The sequence below is a fragment of the Aplidium turbinatum genome, chromosome 1 (genome assembly GCF_918807975.1).
Source record: "Aplidium turbinatum chromosome 1, kaAplTurb1.1, whole genome shotgun sequence".
Classification (NCBI taxonomy): domain Eukaryota; kingdom Metazoa; phylum Chordata; class Ascidiacea; order Aplousobranchia; family Polyclinidae; genus Aplidium; species Aplidium turbinatum.
In genome coordinates, this window is record NC_137472.1 from 32,579,446 (window position 1) to 32,597,749 (window position 18,304).

General features: G+C 38.9%; 1 protein-coding gene across 1 annotated transcript in view; it reads right to left on the reverse strand.

The window, feature by feature from the left end:
• Window positions 1–18,304, reverse strand: part of LOC145775112 (ryanodine receptor 2-like) — an 82,683-nt gene that overhangs the window by 11,065 nt on the left and 53,314 nt on the right. The window contains exons 76-96 of the mRNA XM_082586321.1: window positions 17,907–18,136; window positions 17,341–17,456; window positions 16,717–16,758; window positions 16,046–16,173; window positions 15,644–15,731; window positions 15,122–15,226; window positions 14,248–14,470; window positions 13,791–13,873; window positions 13,364–13,476; window positions 12,672–12,765; window positions 5,560–5,669; window positions 4,877–4,997; window positions 4,528–4,707; window positions 3,980–4,056; window positions 3,482–3,558; window positions 3,192–3,272; window positions 2,862–3,007; window positions 2,580–2,651; window positions 2,054–2,243; window positions 1,242–1,458; window positions 966–1,127 (exon numbers count right to left, since the gene is read on the reverse strand). Of these exons, the coding sequence (XP_082442447.1) occupies window positions 966–1,127; window positions 1,242–1,458; window positions 2,054–2,243; window positions 2,580–2,651; window positions 2,862–3,007; window positions 3,192–3,272; window positions 3,482–3,558; window positions 3,980–4,056; window positions 4,528–4,707; window positions 4,877–4,997; window positions 5,560–5,669; window positions 12,672–12,765; window positions 13,364–13,476; window positions 13,791–13,873; window positions 14,248–14,470; window positions 15,122–15,226; window positions 15,644–15,731; window positions 16,046–16,173; window positions 16,717–16,758; window positions 17,341–17,456; window positions 17,907–18,136 (2,655 nt within the window). The remainder of the gene's footprint in view (window positions 1–965; window positions 1,128–1,241; window positions 1,459–2,053; window positions 2,244–2,579; window positions 2,652–2,861; window positions 3,008–3,191; window positions 3,273–3,481; window positions 3,559–3,979; window positions 4,057–4,527; window positions 4,708–4,876; window positions 4,998–5,559; window positions 5,670–12,671; window positions 12,766–13,363; window positions 13,477–13,790; window positions 13,874–14,247; window positions 14,471–15,121; window positions 15,227–15,643; window positions 15,732–16,045; window positions 16,174–16,716; window positions 16,759–17,340; window positions 17,457–17,906; window positions 18,137–18,304) is intronic.

An 18,304-nucleotide genomic window follows, 5' to 3' on the forward strand; every position in this document is an offset into this window, starting at 1 on the left:
ACATGGCGTTCGTCAGGGATGTATATTGTATATACCATCTCCATATCTCCTCAACCTGTATACTGAAATGATTTTTAGACTGGTTGACGGCATGAAGGATATCAGCGTAGGAGGTAAGTACGTATCCAACCTGCGGTATGCAGATGACATTGTCTTGTTGGCTGGATCAGCAGAAGCTCTCCAAAAATTTTTAGAAAAAGTAAACAATATTGGAAAGGAATATAACATAAAAATTAACGCAAAAAATGCGAAAACGATGATTATAACAAGAAAAGAAAATGCGCCAAGTTTAATATTACTATTGACGGAATGCTGGTCGAACAAGTCAAAAGCTTCACCTATCTGGGATACCCATTAACTGAAAATGACAGATGCGATACAGAAATATTGAGACGAGTAGAAATAGCAGGAAACAACTTTGTCAGAATGAAAAAGACATTAACAACACGCAAAATCGACACTCGAAAACGGATTATGAAATGCTATATCTGGACTATGTTACTTTGCAATGCAGAAACATGGACACTGTCATCACAAATGGTAAAACGACTAAAAGCATTTGAAATGTGGGTTTATAGAAGAATGCTTAAAATTTCATGGAAGGATAAAATCACAAACGAAGATGTACTATTTCGAATGCAAACCAACATGGAAATTCTATAAACAATAAAACAAGAAAACTGAAGTATTTTGGCCATATTATTCGCAATAATTCTATTCCACGACAACTACCTGAAGGAAAAATGAATGGAAAACGAAATAGAGATAGACCACCAAGAATTTGGACTAATGATATTGCAGACTGGTCAGGACTTGATAACAAAACTGCAAAAGAAAAACCTCACAACTGGGAAACTTGGCGCTTCATTGCCTCCAATCCTCGACGAGAAGAAGGAACATAATGATGATGATGAGCATAAATGCTTAAAATACTATCGTGCTTATAACGTTTTCGTTTGACTCACCTCTCGTCTTTTGGCATATGCTCGGCAAGGTTAGTCAGCAACACGGCCATGTTGAAACCGATGTCAGCTGCGGGTCCTTGGAATTGTTCAGTAAACTCTTTGTAATTCAACGAGTCACTGGCAGAGGACAACGCGCAGCTCACAAGAAACTCAATTTCCTCACTGAAAGTTAAATGGATCAAAATAACCTTTAACTGTGACCTCTGACTAGCATATTACGGTTGTTTTTTTATTACAGATTTGTATAAATTTAATAAAAATAACAAGGTAACTCACTTGGTATAAACTTTGGATGCTTCCATTGCTCGGATGAAATCTCTTCTCGACACTCTTCCTTTATTTTCCGGATCATATTCCGTAAACTTATCCGATGACGTGATCTCCTCCAGGCGAAGAAACATGTTGAAGAATCTTATGATCAGTCCGACATTGTGGGAAGACTCGATGAGAGTGTCGACCAGCTGTCTTCCAATCGTCCCATCAACAACGTTACCTAAACGTAACATGCTTATGAATCATTGTTGGAAAGGGTCATTTACTTTCTTACATTCCTTTGTCAACCGTGGAAGTAACAATTTCTATCAGCTTTATGCAGTATATGCAAATACAACACTAATACAGTAACGAACAATGCAAATGAGACCTAGCCCACTTGTAGCCTACTAGCATATAAATTTATAGGCTATTTCATGTCATATTTCAACAAAATAACCAGCTCCAATACGGTTTTTCGTAAGAAAACTATTTAAGCGGATGCTACAGATGAATGTATAAATAAATCTATGTAACAAACTGGTTTGAACAAGTAGTCGTATCCAGGCTTACGCCCAGTGTTTGACAATTTAGACCAAGTGGTGGGAAAGCAAAGTAACCCATCTTCAGTCCACCATTAAAAGCACGTCATTAAATTTCATAAGATAGACACCACTGCGTGCGCTGTCGATGTCCAACCGATGTCCATCCAAATATCGCGCAAGTGGCTCTCACCAGTCGGTCAAGCAGCTGACATTTAAACAAGTCATGGCGAGTTAATCACTGGTAGGGTGCAAACTAGTAGATGCGATAAATTAAAACCTATCTTTCTCTACCTTCTAACATGGAGAGTAGCATCACGACCATGTCTTGTTGAAGGTCAAGTAACTCATTGAGCAGCGACAGTTGTCTTCCGGAATCCTGAGACAGCTTCATTTGCATATTCGCAAACACATGAAGGAATCCAACAACAGCATCCCACAGTCTGCTGTGCGCCAACGCCTGTTGGTTTCCCTCGCATGGCCCCTTTGTTGACACATAAGATTAATTGGAACACGTAGAACCACGTAATAATAGGCTACTCAACACGAAAGAAAATGTGGAACTATAACTTATATTGATTTATGCCAACATAGTAAGTAAGAAAAAAACAAAACTGCAATAGAGAATAGAAAGAAATCGCAATGCATGAGATAGGCCTACACTCCAGCTTGATACAATACAACCCAGTAAAATAAGTTGCCATTTGAAACAATTAAAATGCAAATTTTGCGTAAATGCAAACCAGCAATTTTTGTTTTTGCAAATTACCAATTGTTTGCTCATTGTGGACAGTCTACAAACAATTTGCTTGCACTTTACCTGGATGTATTCAGTTAGCGAGTTGAAGACTTGCTTTGCAACTCCAATTGCTTTCGAGAAGTTGTCTTGGCCCTGATAAATGCTTACGTGTCAGATACAGCAGATTGAATGTGCAATAGTATCATTTCTTTTTAGGTAGCTACTGTGATAGTCTACGTATTCTCATTAGAAAAACAAGTTTCAGTTATGACTGAAGACTCTTTTTCTATATTGTAACAGTGTCACAGCATTCGTTTTAAATTTTGTTGATGCAATATGAAAAAACGTGATTCTAAAACTTACCGGCTTGTCAATGGTGTCTTTACCGGAGTAGTACCAGTAGAAATCGCTGATTGACTCTTGCAGGCGCAGCAAGTAATCGACAGTTGATACGATGATATTCACTGTTGTGTTGTTGCCAACTTGAGTTCTCAAATAGTTTTGAAAATCTGAATAGAAATAAACTTGAGCTAAGACAAAGTATAATTTTATATCTTTAAAAATTGAAAGTGGTTTAAAAAAAAACAACAGTAGCTTGTTACACCATTTTTAACTTCTCAAAGTGCAATCTGCGATGCTAAAACAGCTAATAAAGGTTTAAAATTTCCCAAAAACTCTAATGCTTTCACTTACCAGCGTTGTGGCCCTCGCACAGCAATTGCAGGAAACGAAATAAAGCGCACGTTAAATCAGCGTTATGCATCGTCTTTTCGCCTGAAAGAAACGTAAATATCTTACACAGCAGTTTGAAATTAAACAACAAAATTTGAACCATCTGTTAGCTTAGCCGATCAGTGAGACATAATCACATGGATATAACTGAAGAAACATTTGTCGACTAGAAAAAGCTTAATTTACCCATAAATCAGTTTAGTTTATGCTCATTTAAAAAAAGAAAATAAAAAGACTGTGTTTGTATATACCTGCTACTTCAGCGTCTGACAATGTACCAAGGGTCTCAGCTTTTATGTAGCGCTCGTAAGCGTTCAAATCCAAAACACTAAAGAACATCAATATACTTTGGAAACATGTTGAATAAAGATTCGCACCAGACAATGGCATATGTAGTGTGAATGATTAAAACAGAAAATTATTTCAATCACTAATCATGTATTTATTGATTAAATCAAATGTAGTTATTACTATCTGAAGCCTTTACAAATTGTTTCACCTAACGGATCATCAGAAGGTCTTATTCAAATAGAATCTATTTCTATTTGAATAAGACCTTCTGATGATCCGTTAGGTGAAACAATTTGTAAAGGCTTCAGATAGTAATAACTACATTTGATTTAATTCGCTCTGCTTTGCCTTTTTGCTTGGCATTGAGCACTTTTTGTAGTATTAATAGTTTTCATTGTTTTATTTATTGATTATGTGCAAATTAGGTGAAAAGTTAGCCTCGTACTTTAGATAAGTACCTGCATTTATCCATTAATCTCGACACACCAGTAAAAAAACGGACATCTTTCTTTGCTTGCAGATGTTCAAGCATTACCTGAAAGGTTCGAAAAGGTAACAAACCAGCTTCTGTATAATCAAACGAATCGGTAGAACCTTAAACGCACACTTCACATAATATAGATACAAACGGTTTGCACAACCGCGCTACTACCACAGCGAGTTCGCAGCATCCGGCTAAAACAGGTCATTTGTATCTACGTAGGCTATGAAAAGTAAGCAACAATCATGCTGCTAAAAGCGAAACTCAATCAATTGCTTAAATGTACAGTTCATCGTGTGACGACAAACATGGAATTTCATGAATCGGTTTACAGTACATCAGAGAAGAAGAATGTCAGCATTGTAAGTTAAACTATAGAGCTGATACAAAAGACAGGAAATACTAAAACAACGATGGATTTTCATCAAAAGGAAGGATCAAGTCAACCAACGAGCAGCTAAATTTTGAGTATGGAGCAGATTTTTTAACATAAGCTCATCATGGCCTGGCTATGTTTCTTCCAACCTTTTGCACCAGTTGGTTCCCACCAGTGAGGAGAGCGATACCAAGTTGCAACGTCATCATGACGGTGTCAGAAACTTCGCCATTACTTGCGCTGATCACATAAAGCACCATCTCAGCAGCACCCCGGGTTGCCAGCCGCTTCTGTTCGTACAATAGCCGCTGCTTTTCCTTTTCTTTTTCCTAAATAATATGAATACCTAAATCAACCAATCTTCACGTGCAAGGTTTTCATTGGTGATGAAGTGAGTTTGGTCGCAGACCCAATATTCTTCAAAATATCAACTTACTTCATTTACAACTCAAACAATAATGCTTATCCCTGGTGTATCATTGTCCACGTTTCCTATACCTCAAAAGACTTCCCTGCATCTCCATCCTGTTCTCCGTCATCCTCCTCATCATCTCCGGTGTGGCAACTGTTGGCCATCAGCTCCGAATATGACAAATACAGATCGTCATCTTTTAATTGGCTAAAGAAAAAAGATCTTCACGAATCTCAATAATACACGCAGCTAACAACTATAGTGCTGCAGCTAGCACGATGGTTTATCGTTTTGACCCAGATTAGAGAGAAAGGAATTAAAGAAGATAGCTGAATTAGTCAGGAAGTTGAAATAGATGTAGGCCTAAGCATAAATTACGGCTTGAGCATTTGATATTGCACGGGAGGTATAATGCAGTTTTAGGAAGCCAAATCACAAGCAAGCCAGAAAAAAATCTTCGCAATCTGGAAAAGGTGGGAAATTCATTTGAAGTAAAATTTCAGAAAAAAAATGTAAGACTTGTTAGGTTGTCCCCAATCAATGTATGCCAATTGTAAGTATTTTGAGATAATCAACAGTTACGAAAATGTTTTAGTTTAAAGATAGATTTAGCTTAGTTTCACAAAAATTTGACTTTTTAGGTTTTTCCAGGTTACACAAAAATACGCATTTGGAGCCACAGCATAGGCTATATCAGACAAGTAACCTACGCTAACTTTCCTTCATCTTGTTTGAAGAGTTAAAAAAATATACTGATGCATCAACCCACCCATCGGACGTCACAGCAGCCATGCTGAAAACTTGTACCAGCTGTTTCAGTGGGTCAGGTTTGACACAAGCCAAAGTCTTTTCAGTGTCACCGTTTTCGACTTGTTCCGGCTGGAAAATTACAAAGAGATTAAATAAAGCTTATCAATACTTACCGTCGATTTTTCTTTGACGACACACTTTAACAGTTTATACTTGTCTCAGGATTTGTAACATTTAAAGAGAAAAATGAATTAAAACTATCCTGACAGAGTTTAAAAATAACAAGTGATCTGTACAAGAACAGAAGTCTCAATAGGCAAGGCAAATGAAACCAGAATTGTTATTGGAAACTGAAATCTGCAAAGGCAGTATATGACATAAGCTAAAGTGATTAAACTCATGTCCTCATTCGAAATAACCTATTAAATAAATGAGGCTATTCAAATAGTGTCTACAGCTTGAAGAGCGCTGTACACTACTCTACCGTTCTCTAATTAAAAATACCGCTGTTTACAGAGGATACTAGACATACCAAAAATTTATTTTAAAAAACGACAAGATAACTACACAGTGTCTGGCATAATTTTCATGTTTTCTTGACATAAAGTGTTTTGAAATGATTCGCTTGAAAGTCATCCAGCAGACCAGCAGGCCCGAGCGTTGTTGTGGTTCGAACCAGCAGTCGTTCGATTGCCAGCTCAACAAGCAACAGGTTTCATTGGTTGGTAGTGCAATGACAAAGCACGTCTGTTACGTTTTACGATATAGTCAGGTTCGTTATGTAATTTCGTTCAAAATTTTTGGAGATTAGCAAACCTATACATTTTCGGAAAGCTTAGACCATGAGGAATCCGAAAAACGTTGATTACATTTGCAGAGATGTCCCCACGGCCACCATTTTGAATTTTTAAAATGGCCGCCGCAAAATATATATTTTGATATATCTCGGCTCCTAATAAACTTAGAAACTTTATCAAACATGCTAATTCCATATTTTAAGGGTGAAGAAATCCATTAGAAGCATACCTAGATACCAAGCGTTAACTACTTTGCAATTATCCGCCATATTGGTTTTCAAAATGGCCGCCGAAATTATATTTCGTTACATTACTACTTATATACAGTGTTACGCCGTATTTGTCCGTAATTAAGTATAAAAAATGAAAATAATGAAATGAAAAAGCATTTATTTGTATTTGTTGTCCGCGTACTGGAAAGGCACCACACATGGAACAATCACTGCAGTGCATCAGAAAGCAAATGTTCCAGGAGAACTAATCGCACCAAAGCTCGAACTTACTGCAGGTAAGAACTTATCAATCCTTCCATATCATGTGCACATTCAGCCATGTGCCAAGCCAAAACCAGAACTTGACAACAGAGCCAACACAACAGGTGTTTGAGGCCAACACAACAGGTGTTGCTCAGTCAAATGAACTGACCCAGTTAGGGTGGGTCACAGCATCTACTTTGTCCAGAGCAAGAGAAAATGATGAACAGACCAAGACCCCCGGATGGGCAGGATACAAGTCACTCATCTCATCTTGCCAACCACTCACTCACGTTGGTGCACTGCCTCTGCTACCTGAAGTTGCTCACGAGTGGCCTACTATGCTGACTGTGATTCTACAAGTATCCCAGCTGAAGACGTTAGTCGTTGGTCAGGGGTACCCAACTGTGATAGCCTTCGACATGGCCCTCTACGAAAAGGCAGTATAGTTGCTAGACGCACGGGTCGACCTGAAAAGAGAAATTGTTTCCAGACTGGGTGAGCTGCATGTTGTGATAGGCTGCACTAAGAGCTCTCGGAACTTCCATAGAGAACTCTGGGGTTGATGATGCCTGGATCGAAGCCGATGTGTATAGATCTGCGATCACAAGACAAATTCTCAAGTGTGCGCACTACAAGAAAACTCTTCGTGCACACATCCACACTTGCATAGATTTTTAAAACTGGCCTGGGATCAGTTTTTCACAGAGAAGCCACATCTGAAGATTATCTGCTCAAGATCAGCAGATAAGGTCCAGGAGGCATGTACAATGTACATCGTTATCTGATAACAGAAACATTACTCTTGAATCCATCTCGACTGCTCATGACCATCTGGAACAAATCCTCATAGATTAAGATGTGATGCAGCAATCGAAAGCATGGGAAACGGAAAAGTCCTCTAATGCGATGTTTAAGTCAATGATGAACTATGTTCACCGTCTGGAAACGATCTTATTCTTTGTCGATGCATCCCGAAATGCAGATCTCAATCTCCATTTGCAAGTTGGTGAGGAACTGAATAAGTCCTAGATCGGATAAAGTACAAGCGCATTTGGCCACGGTATATTGCAGATATGCATGACCTGAAGATCAACCACCCAAAGACTTGGTGAGAACTTCAAGAAGGCAATGTGTCTGTTAGCAAGGGTGAGATCCCATTTTTGTCCATTGGTGCAGATCGTGCATGAGAGCAGTTCAACAAGATGATGAAAGTCCGCTCTGGACTAATTGGCATTTCTAACAACACGAATGCCCTGCAATGGTTTTTCCTGGCTGCACCAAAAGTGTCGCGCCTCTGAGAAAAGTTCAAAGAGCAGTTTGGAGACACTTCTTCTAAAAAAAAGTCACCCTGAAGTACAACCAGCCATTGTCAGGAAAGAGCATGAAGCTGTTGACAAGATAAAAGCTACCGTACTGAGTCACGGAAATCCATTCGCAGTTGAAGGTGATGAGTTGTATAACTTCATCACACACGTATGTGTTCCACAAGAAAATGTCAAACAGATCCTGACCATCGATGAGCAGGGACAACAGCTCTACAAAGAGTATGCTGCAGAACGCATTAATGGTGATGTCAGCTTATGGGCACCAGTTAAGAAGCAGAACAGCCCCATGTAGAAGTCAAGAAACAAGTAGGAAACAGTTAAGGTTCGTGACCAGTCGGTCGATCTGAAAGAAACAAAAGATTCCTAAGGGCGCTTCATGGTCCTATCCAGATCAAGCCGGGACATTGACCAGAAGAACGCTATCAGTAACTATGAGTTCACCCTCACACCGAGAGCACTATTCGCTCCAGATGGATCAGTTCTACCATGCACTGATAAATCAAAGCTCATCCATTGCCTGCAGCATCTGGTTGAAACTGATGGAACAAAGCATGATGCGCATGAACCAGCATTGGGTGGACAGAGAGTTGACACTGCTAATGCAGAACTGTTACCATCGGCATCGCACATGAGTCAGAAAATTGCCATTGTCAATAGCATGGTGGTCGTCCAGAAGATGACAAAGAATACGGGGCCATCACGACAGTCAAAGATCTTAGCCAACACTTCAATGACAAGCTCATGACGTTGACAGCAGAGTTTGACGAGATTATTCTGGTGTTCGACACGTACAAGTCTGACTCTTTGAAACAGAAAACTAGAGCAAGACGACGAAAAGACAAAGATCCCGTCTAATACCAAATCATGGATGACACCAGAATCAAGCACATATACCACTGAGTAGGTTCCCGTCCCATGACCAAACGAAAGCAGATTTGACACAGTATCTCGCTGAAGAAGTAATCGGGTACAACAAGCATTCTTCAAAGCTGGTGATAACTTCAGCGTCAGGCCACACAAGAAGCAATCTTCAAACATCACGTTTGAAGTGCACAATCACGAAGAAGCTGACACCTTGATGATCTGCCTCGCAGCATCACAGCGGAGTCTTGGTGCGCAGTTAGTCTTCTTCAGTCTGGCCACAGACTTTCTTGTCCTTGCTGTTGCAAACTACGACCAACTCTGCAAACACTCGTCCATTTCCATGCTATCAGGCAGTGATGTACGCGCATACAAAAAATATTGACGCCGTCAGCGTAAACGCAAACGTTCGAACAAACATACGCCGTATGCGTCAACGCAACTTGTAAAAAAAGTTGGCGGCGTCAACGTCAGCGCATACACTAGCGTAAACTAATTTTGTTTGCTAGGTGCCAAACATTCACACGGTATAAACCACTCGAAACAAACAAGTTTTATTTTGAATTTCCACAAAGAAACAGAACCATCTGAAAGTGTTCATCTAACATTTTGCTGTGTTTTGGTTCCAATATGCCTTTGTCCATTGAAAAAAGTCTTTCAACTGCAGCGCTGGAAGGTATGGCGTGTTGTAGAGAAAAAAATAGGCTACATTAAAAAGTATGCGTTGACGCTATGCGCTAAAAAACCGCGAAAACTTTACGGCATAGCCTCAAGCGCAAACTATCCAAAAAAATGTGGCCGCAAGCGTTAGCGCAAACAAAAAGTCTACGTCGCAAGTATGAGGCGTAGAATTTGCGGCGTATACGTAGCCTACATCTCTGCTATCAGGTACACTGGTGATCGCACCAATATAGAGAGCTGTAGGACAAGAGAAGGCAAAAGCATTACCCGTAGGTATTCCATACTTTCAGTGGAGCTGATAATGTTGGCAGATTCTCAGGATTGGATAAAACCAAGTGATTCCAACAGTACGTGAAGGCAGGAATGGAAACAATCAGTGCACTAATACACTTACCTGAGGAGAGCACACTATCTCCGAATGTTAAAGAAATGCTGGCAGCTTTGTCTGCACGATGTACTGCCCGAAGGGTGTCCACATAAACAACAATCCAGAACTGAGATGGCACCTGTTTTGCAAGAACTTGGCGGAGAATCAAAACTTTCCTCCAACAATTGGTGCATTAGACTCTAATGCTCTAATCATTAGAGGAGCACGTTGAAAGCGTGCGAGTTCAGAGTCGTGTCTGGTGCCAAGCCACTGTCATGTGGCAACAGCTCCTTGATCCACTTCGGCATGGCTACCATCAGCATGAAAGTGGGATTTCACCTATCACCACAAAGATTCTACCTGCACCACAAGCCATTATTCAGCTAGACAGATGCCAATGCAAAACCAACTGCTCAACCCAGAGATGTTCGTGTCGAAGGAACAACTTGACCTGCACCGACTTGTGCCTGTGTGGGATAGACTGCGAAAATGACGTTGACTGTAATGCTGGAAATAAGACTCAGGACAGCAGCTGTTGCAAAATGTTTGTCCAAAATATGACAGTGGCGTGCAGGCTTGCTTCTAATGAATTTCTTAGTCAACATAACTTAGTACTAGCATGTTATTGTTGAATGAAGTCTATATCTCAACTAGTAAGTAGTAATGTAACGAAATATAATTGCGGCGGCCATTTTGAAAACCAATATGGCGGATAATTGCAAAGTGGTTAATGCTTGGTATCTAGGTATGCTTCCAATGGATTTCTTGACCCTTAAAATATGGAATTAGCATGTTTGATAAAGTTTCTAAGTTTATTAGAAGCCGAGTTATATCAAAATATATATTTTGCGGCGGCCATTTTGAAAGTTCAAAATGGCGGCCAAGCGGACATCTCTGCAAATGTAATCAACGTTTTTCGGATTCCTCATGGTCTAAGCTTTCCGAAAATGTATAGGTTTGCTAATCTCCAAAAAATTTAAACGAAACTCTTTTTTTTGACATAGTGAACCTGACTAATATTGTATGAATGCAGGATCAGCATGCAATGCAAATGCTGGTGTGGTGTCGGAAAACAGTCAAATATACAGCATATTGCCTTTACAAACACACACATGCGAAAACTTTGAGTGAAGCATGAACCTCACAACGAAGAGAATGCTTTAACAATGCGCAAACTGATTGCAAAAAGATATTGACATGCTATTACCAATCTAAACGCGTGCAAGAAGTTGGGCAGATTTCCAGTTAACAAAATCCGTCACATTTTTATTGATTTAACGTCTGCAGACGTTAAATCAATGTAAAAATGACGGATTTTGCTGTCTGGATAGTTGCAGTTGAGCATTGCTGATTGGAATCGGCCGAACATTTACAGGCGAAATAGCGAGAAGCCATATCGCAGCAGCCTAGCCTTGCAGAGACACTTATGCAATAAATGTGATATTTTGACGCTGTATCGCTTTATGCAGTGATCTTGTGCGAGCAAGCGTGACTTTGCGTACCTGCTGCGTCATGTGGTTCAGTATTTCTTCGGAATATGTTTTCTGATCTGGGGCTACCCAGTGTATACCATAGGCAACGGTAAACACTGAAATAGCTTTGTGTCTGAGTTCGACAAAATCGTTTCGTTTGTATGGTGAAGAGAAATATGAGCATGAATGAAAAAAAAAACATGAAAAAATTCTGCTCAACTGAATACACTGAAAAGTTAAGGTATGATATAATTCATACACATAGCTAATACGCAATCAAGTTAATTTGTATTAAAAGAAGAAGCAAACTATAGAAATAAATCGTTAGTTTGAATACATGGCTTGACGTGGAATCAAAATTGTGTAATATTTTAAAACTATAATTCCCCATAACCATAGTCTCTGTCTCAATCTTATTTATCTCTACAGTTTAAAGGTAATTTCTTTCATCCAAGAAGTTATATCACAATTTTCCTCGACTTACGTAACATGAAACAAGAAACTATTATGAATTTGTTTAAGTCCGCGTGCCACTTTTACTTTGTTTAGTAAACTGTGTTTGAAGGAAAGATTTCCCATATGCTGTTTGGTTAAAATATCCTACGGTATAGTTTTAAAAACTCAAACCGGATAGTCCACACGGAAAAGCATTGAACTTTAATTTTTAATTAAAAGAGAAACATATGCCACTACGTTTGTTTGTTTGTTTATTATCTTTATCCTGCATTGCGGGAAAGCGGACTTGAGCGCTATGCATCGATATACGCCTTTCGACGTACACCTGACCCACGCTGCAGCCGACGGCAATGTCTGTTTCCTGTTGTCTACTTTACTTATGACTTAAATTTGGTACTACCCATTACTCGAAATCGATCACTGGGTAGAGGCAGTTATCGTAAAGTTTCTTGCCCAGAGAAACAACAGCAAGTGCGGGTGGCTGGAGTCGAACATGCAGGCTCTCGACTGCGAGCCCAACGCGCTAACCACTCGGCCACTGCTGCCGACCTTGCCCTGACCATAGCACAGCATCAAAGAAAAAAAAACAATCAAAAACATCACAAACAAACATTGAACATATGTTCGTTTCAGAGCATTCACACAAAAGTTCAAACAAGAAACACCCAAAACGTCATGTTTCATTCTCATCTATACCGTGATCAATTGTATAAGTTGACAACGGTCCTGCTCCTCTGTTGAAAGCCACTTGTCCATGTAGTTAGTGAAAAAGGAATTTGATACACGGTGTCTGGTGCAATTAACTCAAATTGTTATTTCGAGTTGATAAAGGAAGAAATTATTTCAAATATTCCATGACACAGAAAAAAGTTCAAAGCAAAGGAATGTGCTCTCCACATCATCGCACTGTCGTTTATGTTTTTTTTTTTTCAACAAACACGGTAAAAAGGAGCTCTCGGGAATGAGCTTGAAAAGTTAAACTTATGATTGTTTCATATGCTGAGCTGAATTTTACATGTAATGCGTTAAAGATAAAGTACAAACTAAAGCAAAAGTATTTCTTTAGATTGGAGAGCTGTTGTTGGAAAATTAGTCCATCAGAATATGGGATTTAAAAAGAGATTCTCGCTTTCATGAAACAAATGCGATGTATCAAAATGGGCTTCATTGCAGAAATTGCTAAAACGAGGAATGCCGAAAGAAATTAATTTATCGGTTCAGAGCAGGAATTCTTGGCTATCATCGTCCCTTATCACTGAATGCAATTCATAAGAAACTAAGCTACAACCAAGGAGGTGACTTGAAAAGTGGTGTTTGCATGGTAATTTCAACGCTAATACTATTATCGTAAAATAACTGCAACCGCTTAACTGAGGCTTGCAACTTACATTGGGAGATTGTACAGCGGTACCATCCGGAAGCAAGACACGACAGCTCTCTTCCTCTGCTTCGACATCAGCTTCTTCCAAACTGCACGGCGAGACTTTGGTGGGTGTTCGATCTGGAGAATAAAATACAGTTTCAAAAAACGTTCTCTTAAAAGCAAAAGAAGGCGCGCAAACAATTTTCTGCGTCATTATACGAATCGTGTGAAATATTTTGCACAAACAAATAACGTGTGTTGATTTTGCAATCTGCTATTACTCGCTAGAGTAAAAGTAATGCAAAAGACAAGCAACATTGATCAAAAAAATACTGAAAATAAACGTGGCAAACTGTTAAAGAAACCTTAACTATATATTTCTAGTGATTATTTTTAAAGTGTCGTCCCTTAAACTTAAAGCGTAAGAAGAACAAAGGTTTAAACACACTCACCATGTGGAGGTGGTACTGAACACGTGAGATTTCCATCAACCAATCAGATCTCTTGTTTATATACTCCGAGGTCTCATCTTGAACTGGTGAGGGTGGTGATGTAAACGGTTTCACTGCGCCCTATATCCAAAAAGCATGAACAAAAGCTTTACTACAACCATAAGCACAAGGAGTGACGTAACTACAAGGAGTAACTACGCCTTTCACAAGTGCGGATTTTAAGCTGTTACTCAATTATTTATTCTACAGCGATGAATTTTTTCTCAACGTGATACATTTTTTCCTCAAAAATGTTACATAAAAAACTAAATTGACAAATGAAGGATATTTGAGCGAAACTCGTGCGGCAAAATTCTTTTAAATCTAAACCATTTTCATCTTCAATGGATAAATTTGGTCATGGAATTGATGACAGAATAAAGTATCTACCTGCTGAAGCACAATTTGTAAACCAAACGCACGTTTTTATTTTCATTTTGAAGAGAGACAAGCAGGAAATCTTTCACATCTTCTTCAGAATCGCGATGTATTAGTTTATTTTTTGCTTCTTGCAACAGCTTGTAGTCACCAACCATCCCCATGTTCAAGCCAACCGGTATGAGCCGCTTCAAACAGGCCACAATCAAGGATGACGTCAACGTGTAGCGGTCACCCCGTTTGCGAACCAGTCTTTGGTTTGACTGAAAAAAACAAACAAAGTTTTAAGGTTCTTTTTTATGAAACTTCAAAAAGCGAATAATTCGTGGTAAAACTGCCACCTCGATACCATGAACTTTTGTAGTTACTGTAAGGTGAAGATTTTTATGAGAACAGTTCACTGCCACCTGACTAATCAAACTGGTTTACAAGTTTAGTCAAGTAAAAAATTCTAGCCATTATCTCGCTTTTTTAGGTTTAAAATACCCTTTCTAAACATAAAGAATTTGTTGCGTGTGGATCACCACCGTAAGACTTGTTTGAAAGATATTTAAACATTGCGTTATATTTTTTGACAGTGTATTACCTCAATTGTTGTTTTGGAAGGTGCAATTTATAGCGGACACTAAATTTAAGAGCAGCTTTTTCGAATTAAATTAGCATTATTTTTTCCTACTACACTTAACAGTGCAAGTATTCGTACCAAGTCTACATATATATTATGAAACAGCAAATGCGTTAAAGCATCTTTTCTCTAGAAAATGTTTCTCTTTAAACCGTGAAGAAAGCAACAATGTTTCAGATGAATGTGACATAATCTGGATAATTGCAGCATACCCAGGCAAAAAATTCCGTCATTTTTACATTGGTTCAACGTCTGCAGACGTAGTAACGTTTGTTACGTCACAACTCACCAATATAGAAGCAGCGTTGGGCCTGGCGCTCTTGTCAGCGGTCAGCACGGCCATGTTGTTGATCTGATTTTGAACGACAAAGTTTTGTTCTTCTCGGCGAAAGTTCTAGAAAACAAACGACAGTCTCTGCTTGAAATTGCTTCAATGCAACATTTTCTAGAATTATAAATTAAAAAACAACTGGATAAGCTATAAAAAATCTGGTGGAAGACGGAAGGGGATGGATGGATTAAAGTAGAGAGAAGGGGTGATTGCTGAATAACGAAAACCGGCTACCCTCACTTGTGGGAAACAAAGGTTAGATAACAATTATTGTAATAGATAATTATCGTTATCTCAAATGACAAGAATGTAACTTCTAACCCAGCCAGTAAACTTGCTTTTCACTCATCTTTTCAACGTTCATAGACGTTAAAAATATGTAATATGGGAACCCATTGGTAGCTGCAGTATTATTTTCGTTCATCATGAAAGGAAAGTACGAAGATGCTCCACTGACACCACATTCCTCTAGCAACTTACCAACGACTTTGCCCAAATAATGAAGATATCTGCAACATCTCGGAAGAGCTCAATGGCAAATTTGTTCCTCTCTTTTATCCACTGCGATCTGTTCGGAAAGCAAAACAAAGATTCGGTGTTTGCCTTACAATTGAACAACAACGATCTTTCACATTTTGCGAGTGTTTTGTTATAAAAACATTCTAAGAAAGTTTAACCACAGCCTTAAAATCTACGAGTTAAAACTGTTACGGTCGCTGAAATTTGTGTGCGGTCACTAAAGCCATTTACAATTTTACACCCCAGAAGGCGACAAACTTAAAGCTTGTACAAAATGGAGAAATAAAATCATCAAACACATCTTTTTTTATACGCACACACATGAAAAGACTTTTTGACACATAGCTGATTACCAGAACCTACTTTGCGATGTCGATGTATCGAACAAGCAACGGGTAGTAGGCGTACACGTCACGTGACAGAACAGCGTAGTCTTCAAGCAGCAGCAATTCGAGATCGGATTCGTCGTTAGCTCTTTGTTCGTACTTGACCTAGACCAGTTGTTGCATGGTGATTAGAACAGCTTTTTTACCACCACACCGACAAGTCAACAAAACGTTTGCGAGCACAATGTTTTTTGACGTTGGAGCAATGTCTTTAGACAGCGACGTTTTGATACAATCTTTGATGATAAATTTTGGTATTGTTTTAAATACAAAGAGCTTTTAAGATATACTAAAATAAAAGCAGGGTAAGCAAATCCATCAAAAATGATTACGCTGGTAGTGAAAGAATTATATTTAATAAACAACCACCAACCATGCTACTGATGACGACAGGTGAAGATGAAACGAACAGTAGCGAAGCAAAAAGGCATGAATGGAACTTCTAATAACCCTAAAACTATACAGTGCTTTTCACAGTGTAGTACATCGTTAAAATGCAACATTTACTGTAGAGCGTTTTTTTTAAATAAATTTAAAACAACCCACTTGGATCTAGAAATATTTTTTAAAAACACAAAAGTTGTTCTTTGTACGTTGAAGCGATGTAACAAAACAATTTTAATTGGGTAAGTATTAAGGAGTACTTACGATATTAGCCAAATCAGCGGCGGTGCCTTTCCGACCTGCCAACTACAGAAAAGCAACAAATTATGATGCTACTACTTTTAGGCAATTTTGCTGTTGTTTTAAAGTTAAATAATATTGTATCAGGTTATGCTGACAGAAGCATTGATACCATCATTTTCCACAAACCGTTTCAATTGCAGAATAACCTATACAATTATGAATTGATGCAATAGGTACACTTATAATAACATGTGAAATATTTAGAAAAATGCATCACAACCTAGCTTAATTAAACGTTTTCGAGAAAAATTACAATTCACAGTTTGAGATGCAATTTTTAAATTCGTTGTTTGTCAGTGTCCAAGATCTCTCATATTTAACAGTGAAATAATTTTCCTCGCTGCTGAGTTCACAAGCATCAACACCAACGACATAGACTAACAGGATAAATTAGAACAGGCGCAACAATGCGGAATTTTTTGAAGCGTGAAACCTTTCACCTAAAACCTGAGTCATGACAACCGATTCACCATAGCAAACTTGAAACGAAATATCTTTATCTACTTTAGACAAGGTTTCCTAAACAAACTGTAGATTTTGTGTGATGCGCAAGCGCAATATTGATTCACTATCTTTGGCATTCACCTGTTCTTCCAAATCACGTGACTGGCGAAGTTTCTTGAGCGTTTTTCTGAGAATAGGCAGAAAATAAAGAGAAAGAAGATCTGGGTCGCCTCGAATCATGATTGGCTGGGAATAAACTGAAAGATATCAAAAGTATGTGTCAAATGAAAAGAGGGTAATGCCACCTGCATTATGATGAAGTTGTTGTCGGGGTTACAATTCTTGTAAGAAAAGTATAGTGTAAAGTTTTGTGCGGGAGCAGTATTAAATTGAATTAGTATCAGTAGGTAATAAGTTTAAAGTTCGATTGATAGAAATTATTCATTCTCAGACCAAGAAAATCTCCACATGCAACTTAATTGTGGGAGTTAGGCATCACTACACACGTTTTAAAAAGCCTTGAGCAACTATCGCAGGCCCCGCTGAAGAATTGAAGGCTTGTAGGCGACTATGCAGTAGTATTGGCTGTGAACTATTCAATGAACGGTGCTGCTGGGAAGCTGTCCTTGAAAGGTGACACTCAACGATTTGAAATGAGTGCAGTGGTCATATGGAACAAAAGAAAGGACAACTGGTAGAACAACCACCTGCAATCCTTTTCATCCAATCAGCTGACTCTGTACCAAGGTTATTGTGGATCAACATCAGGACATCTTTGAGCACGCTATTGAGCGTCTCATTGGACACGGATGTGCAGAACCCCCCTCCTGCTCCTCCGCTCTGATTCCCTTGATTGTTATTGACCTGGTCGAGAGTGGTCGTCTTTTCCGTTAGTTTGGCACCATCCGGACCTTGCTCGAGCCACAATGGTAGATAGCTGAAAACAATGTTGCTCGTTTTAAGTTTCTCTCAAATGAACAAAACTTCTCATTTTTGTATCGCTTCAACGTTTGCCGATGCTGAAGCAAAGTGAATACGACAACGCTTGTCGTTTGGGTAGCTCGCGTGCCTTCTGGCCGTATCTAGACAAAATTAAGGTAGAAAA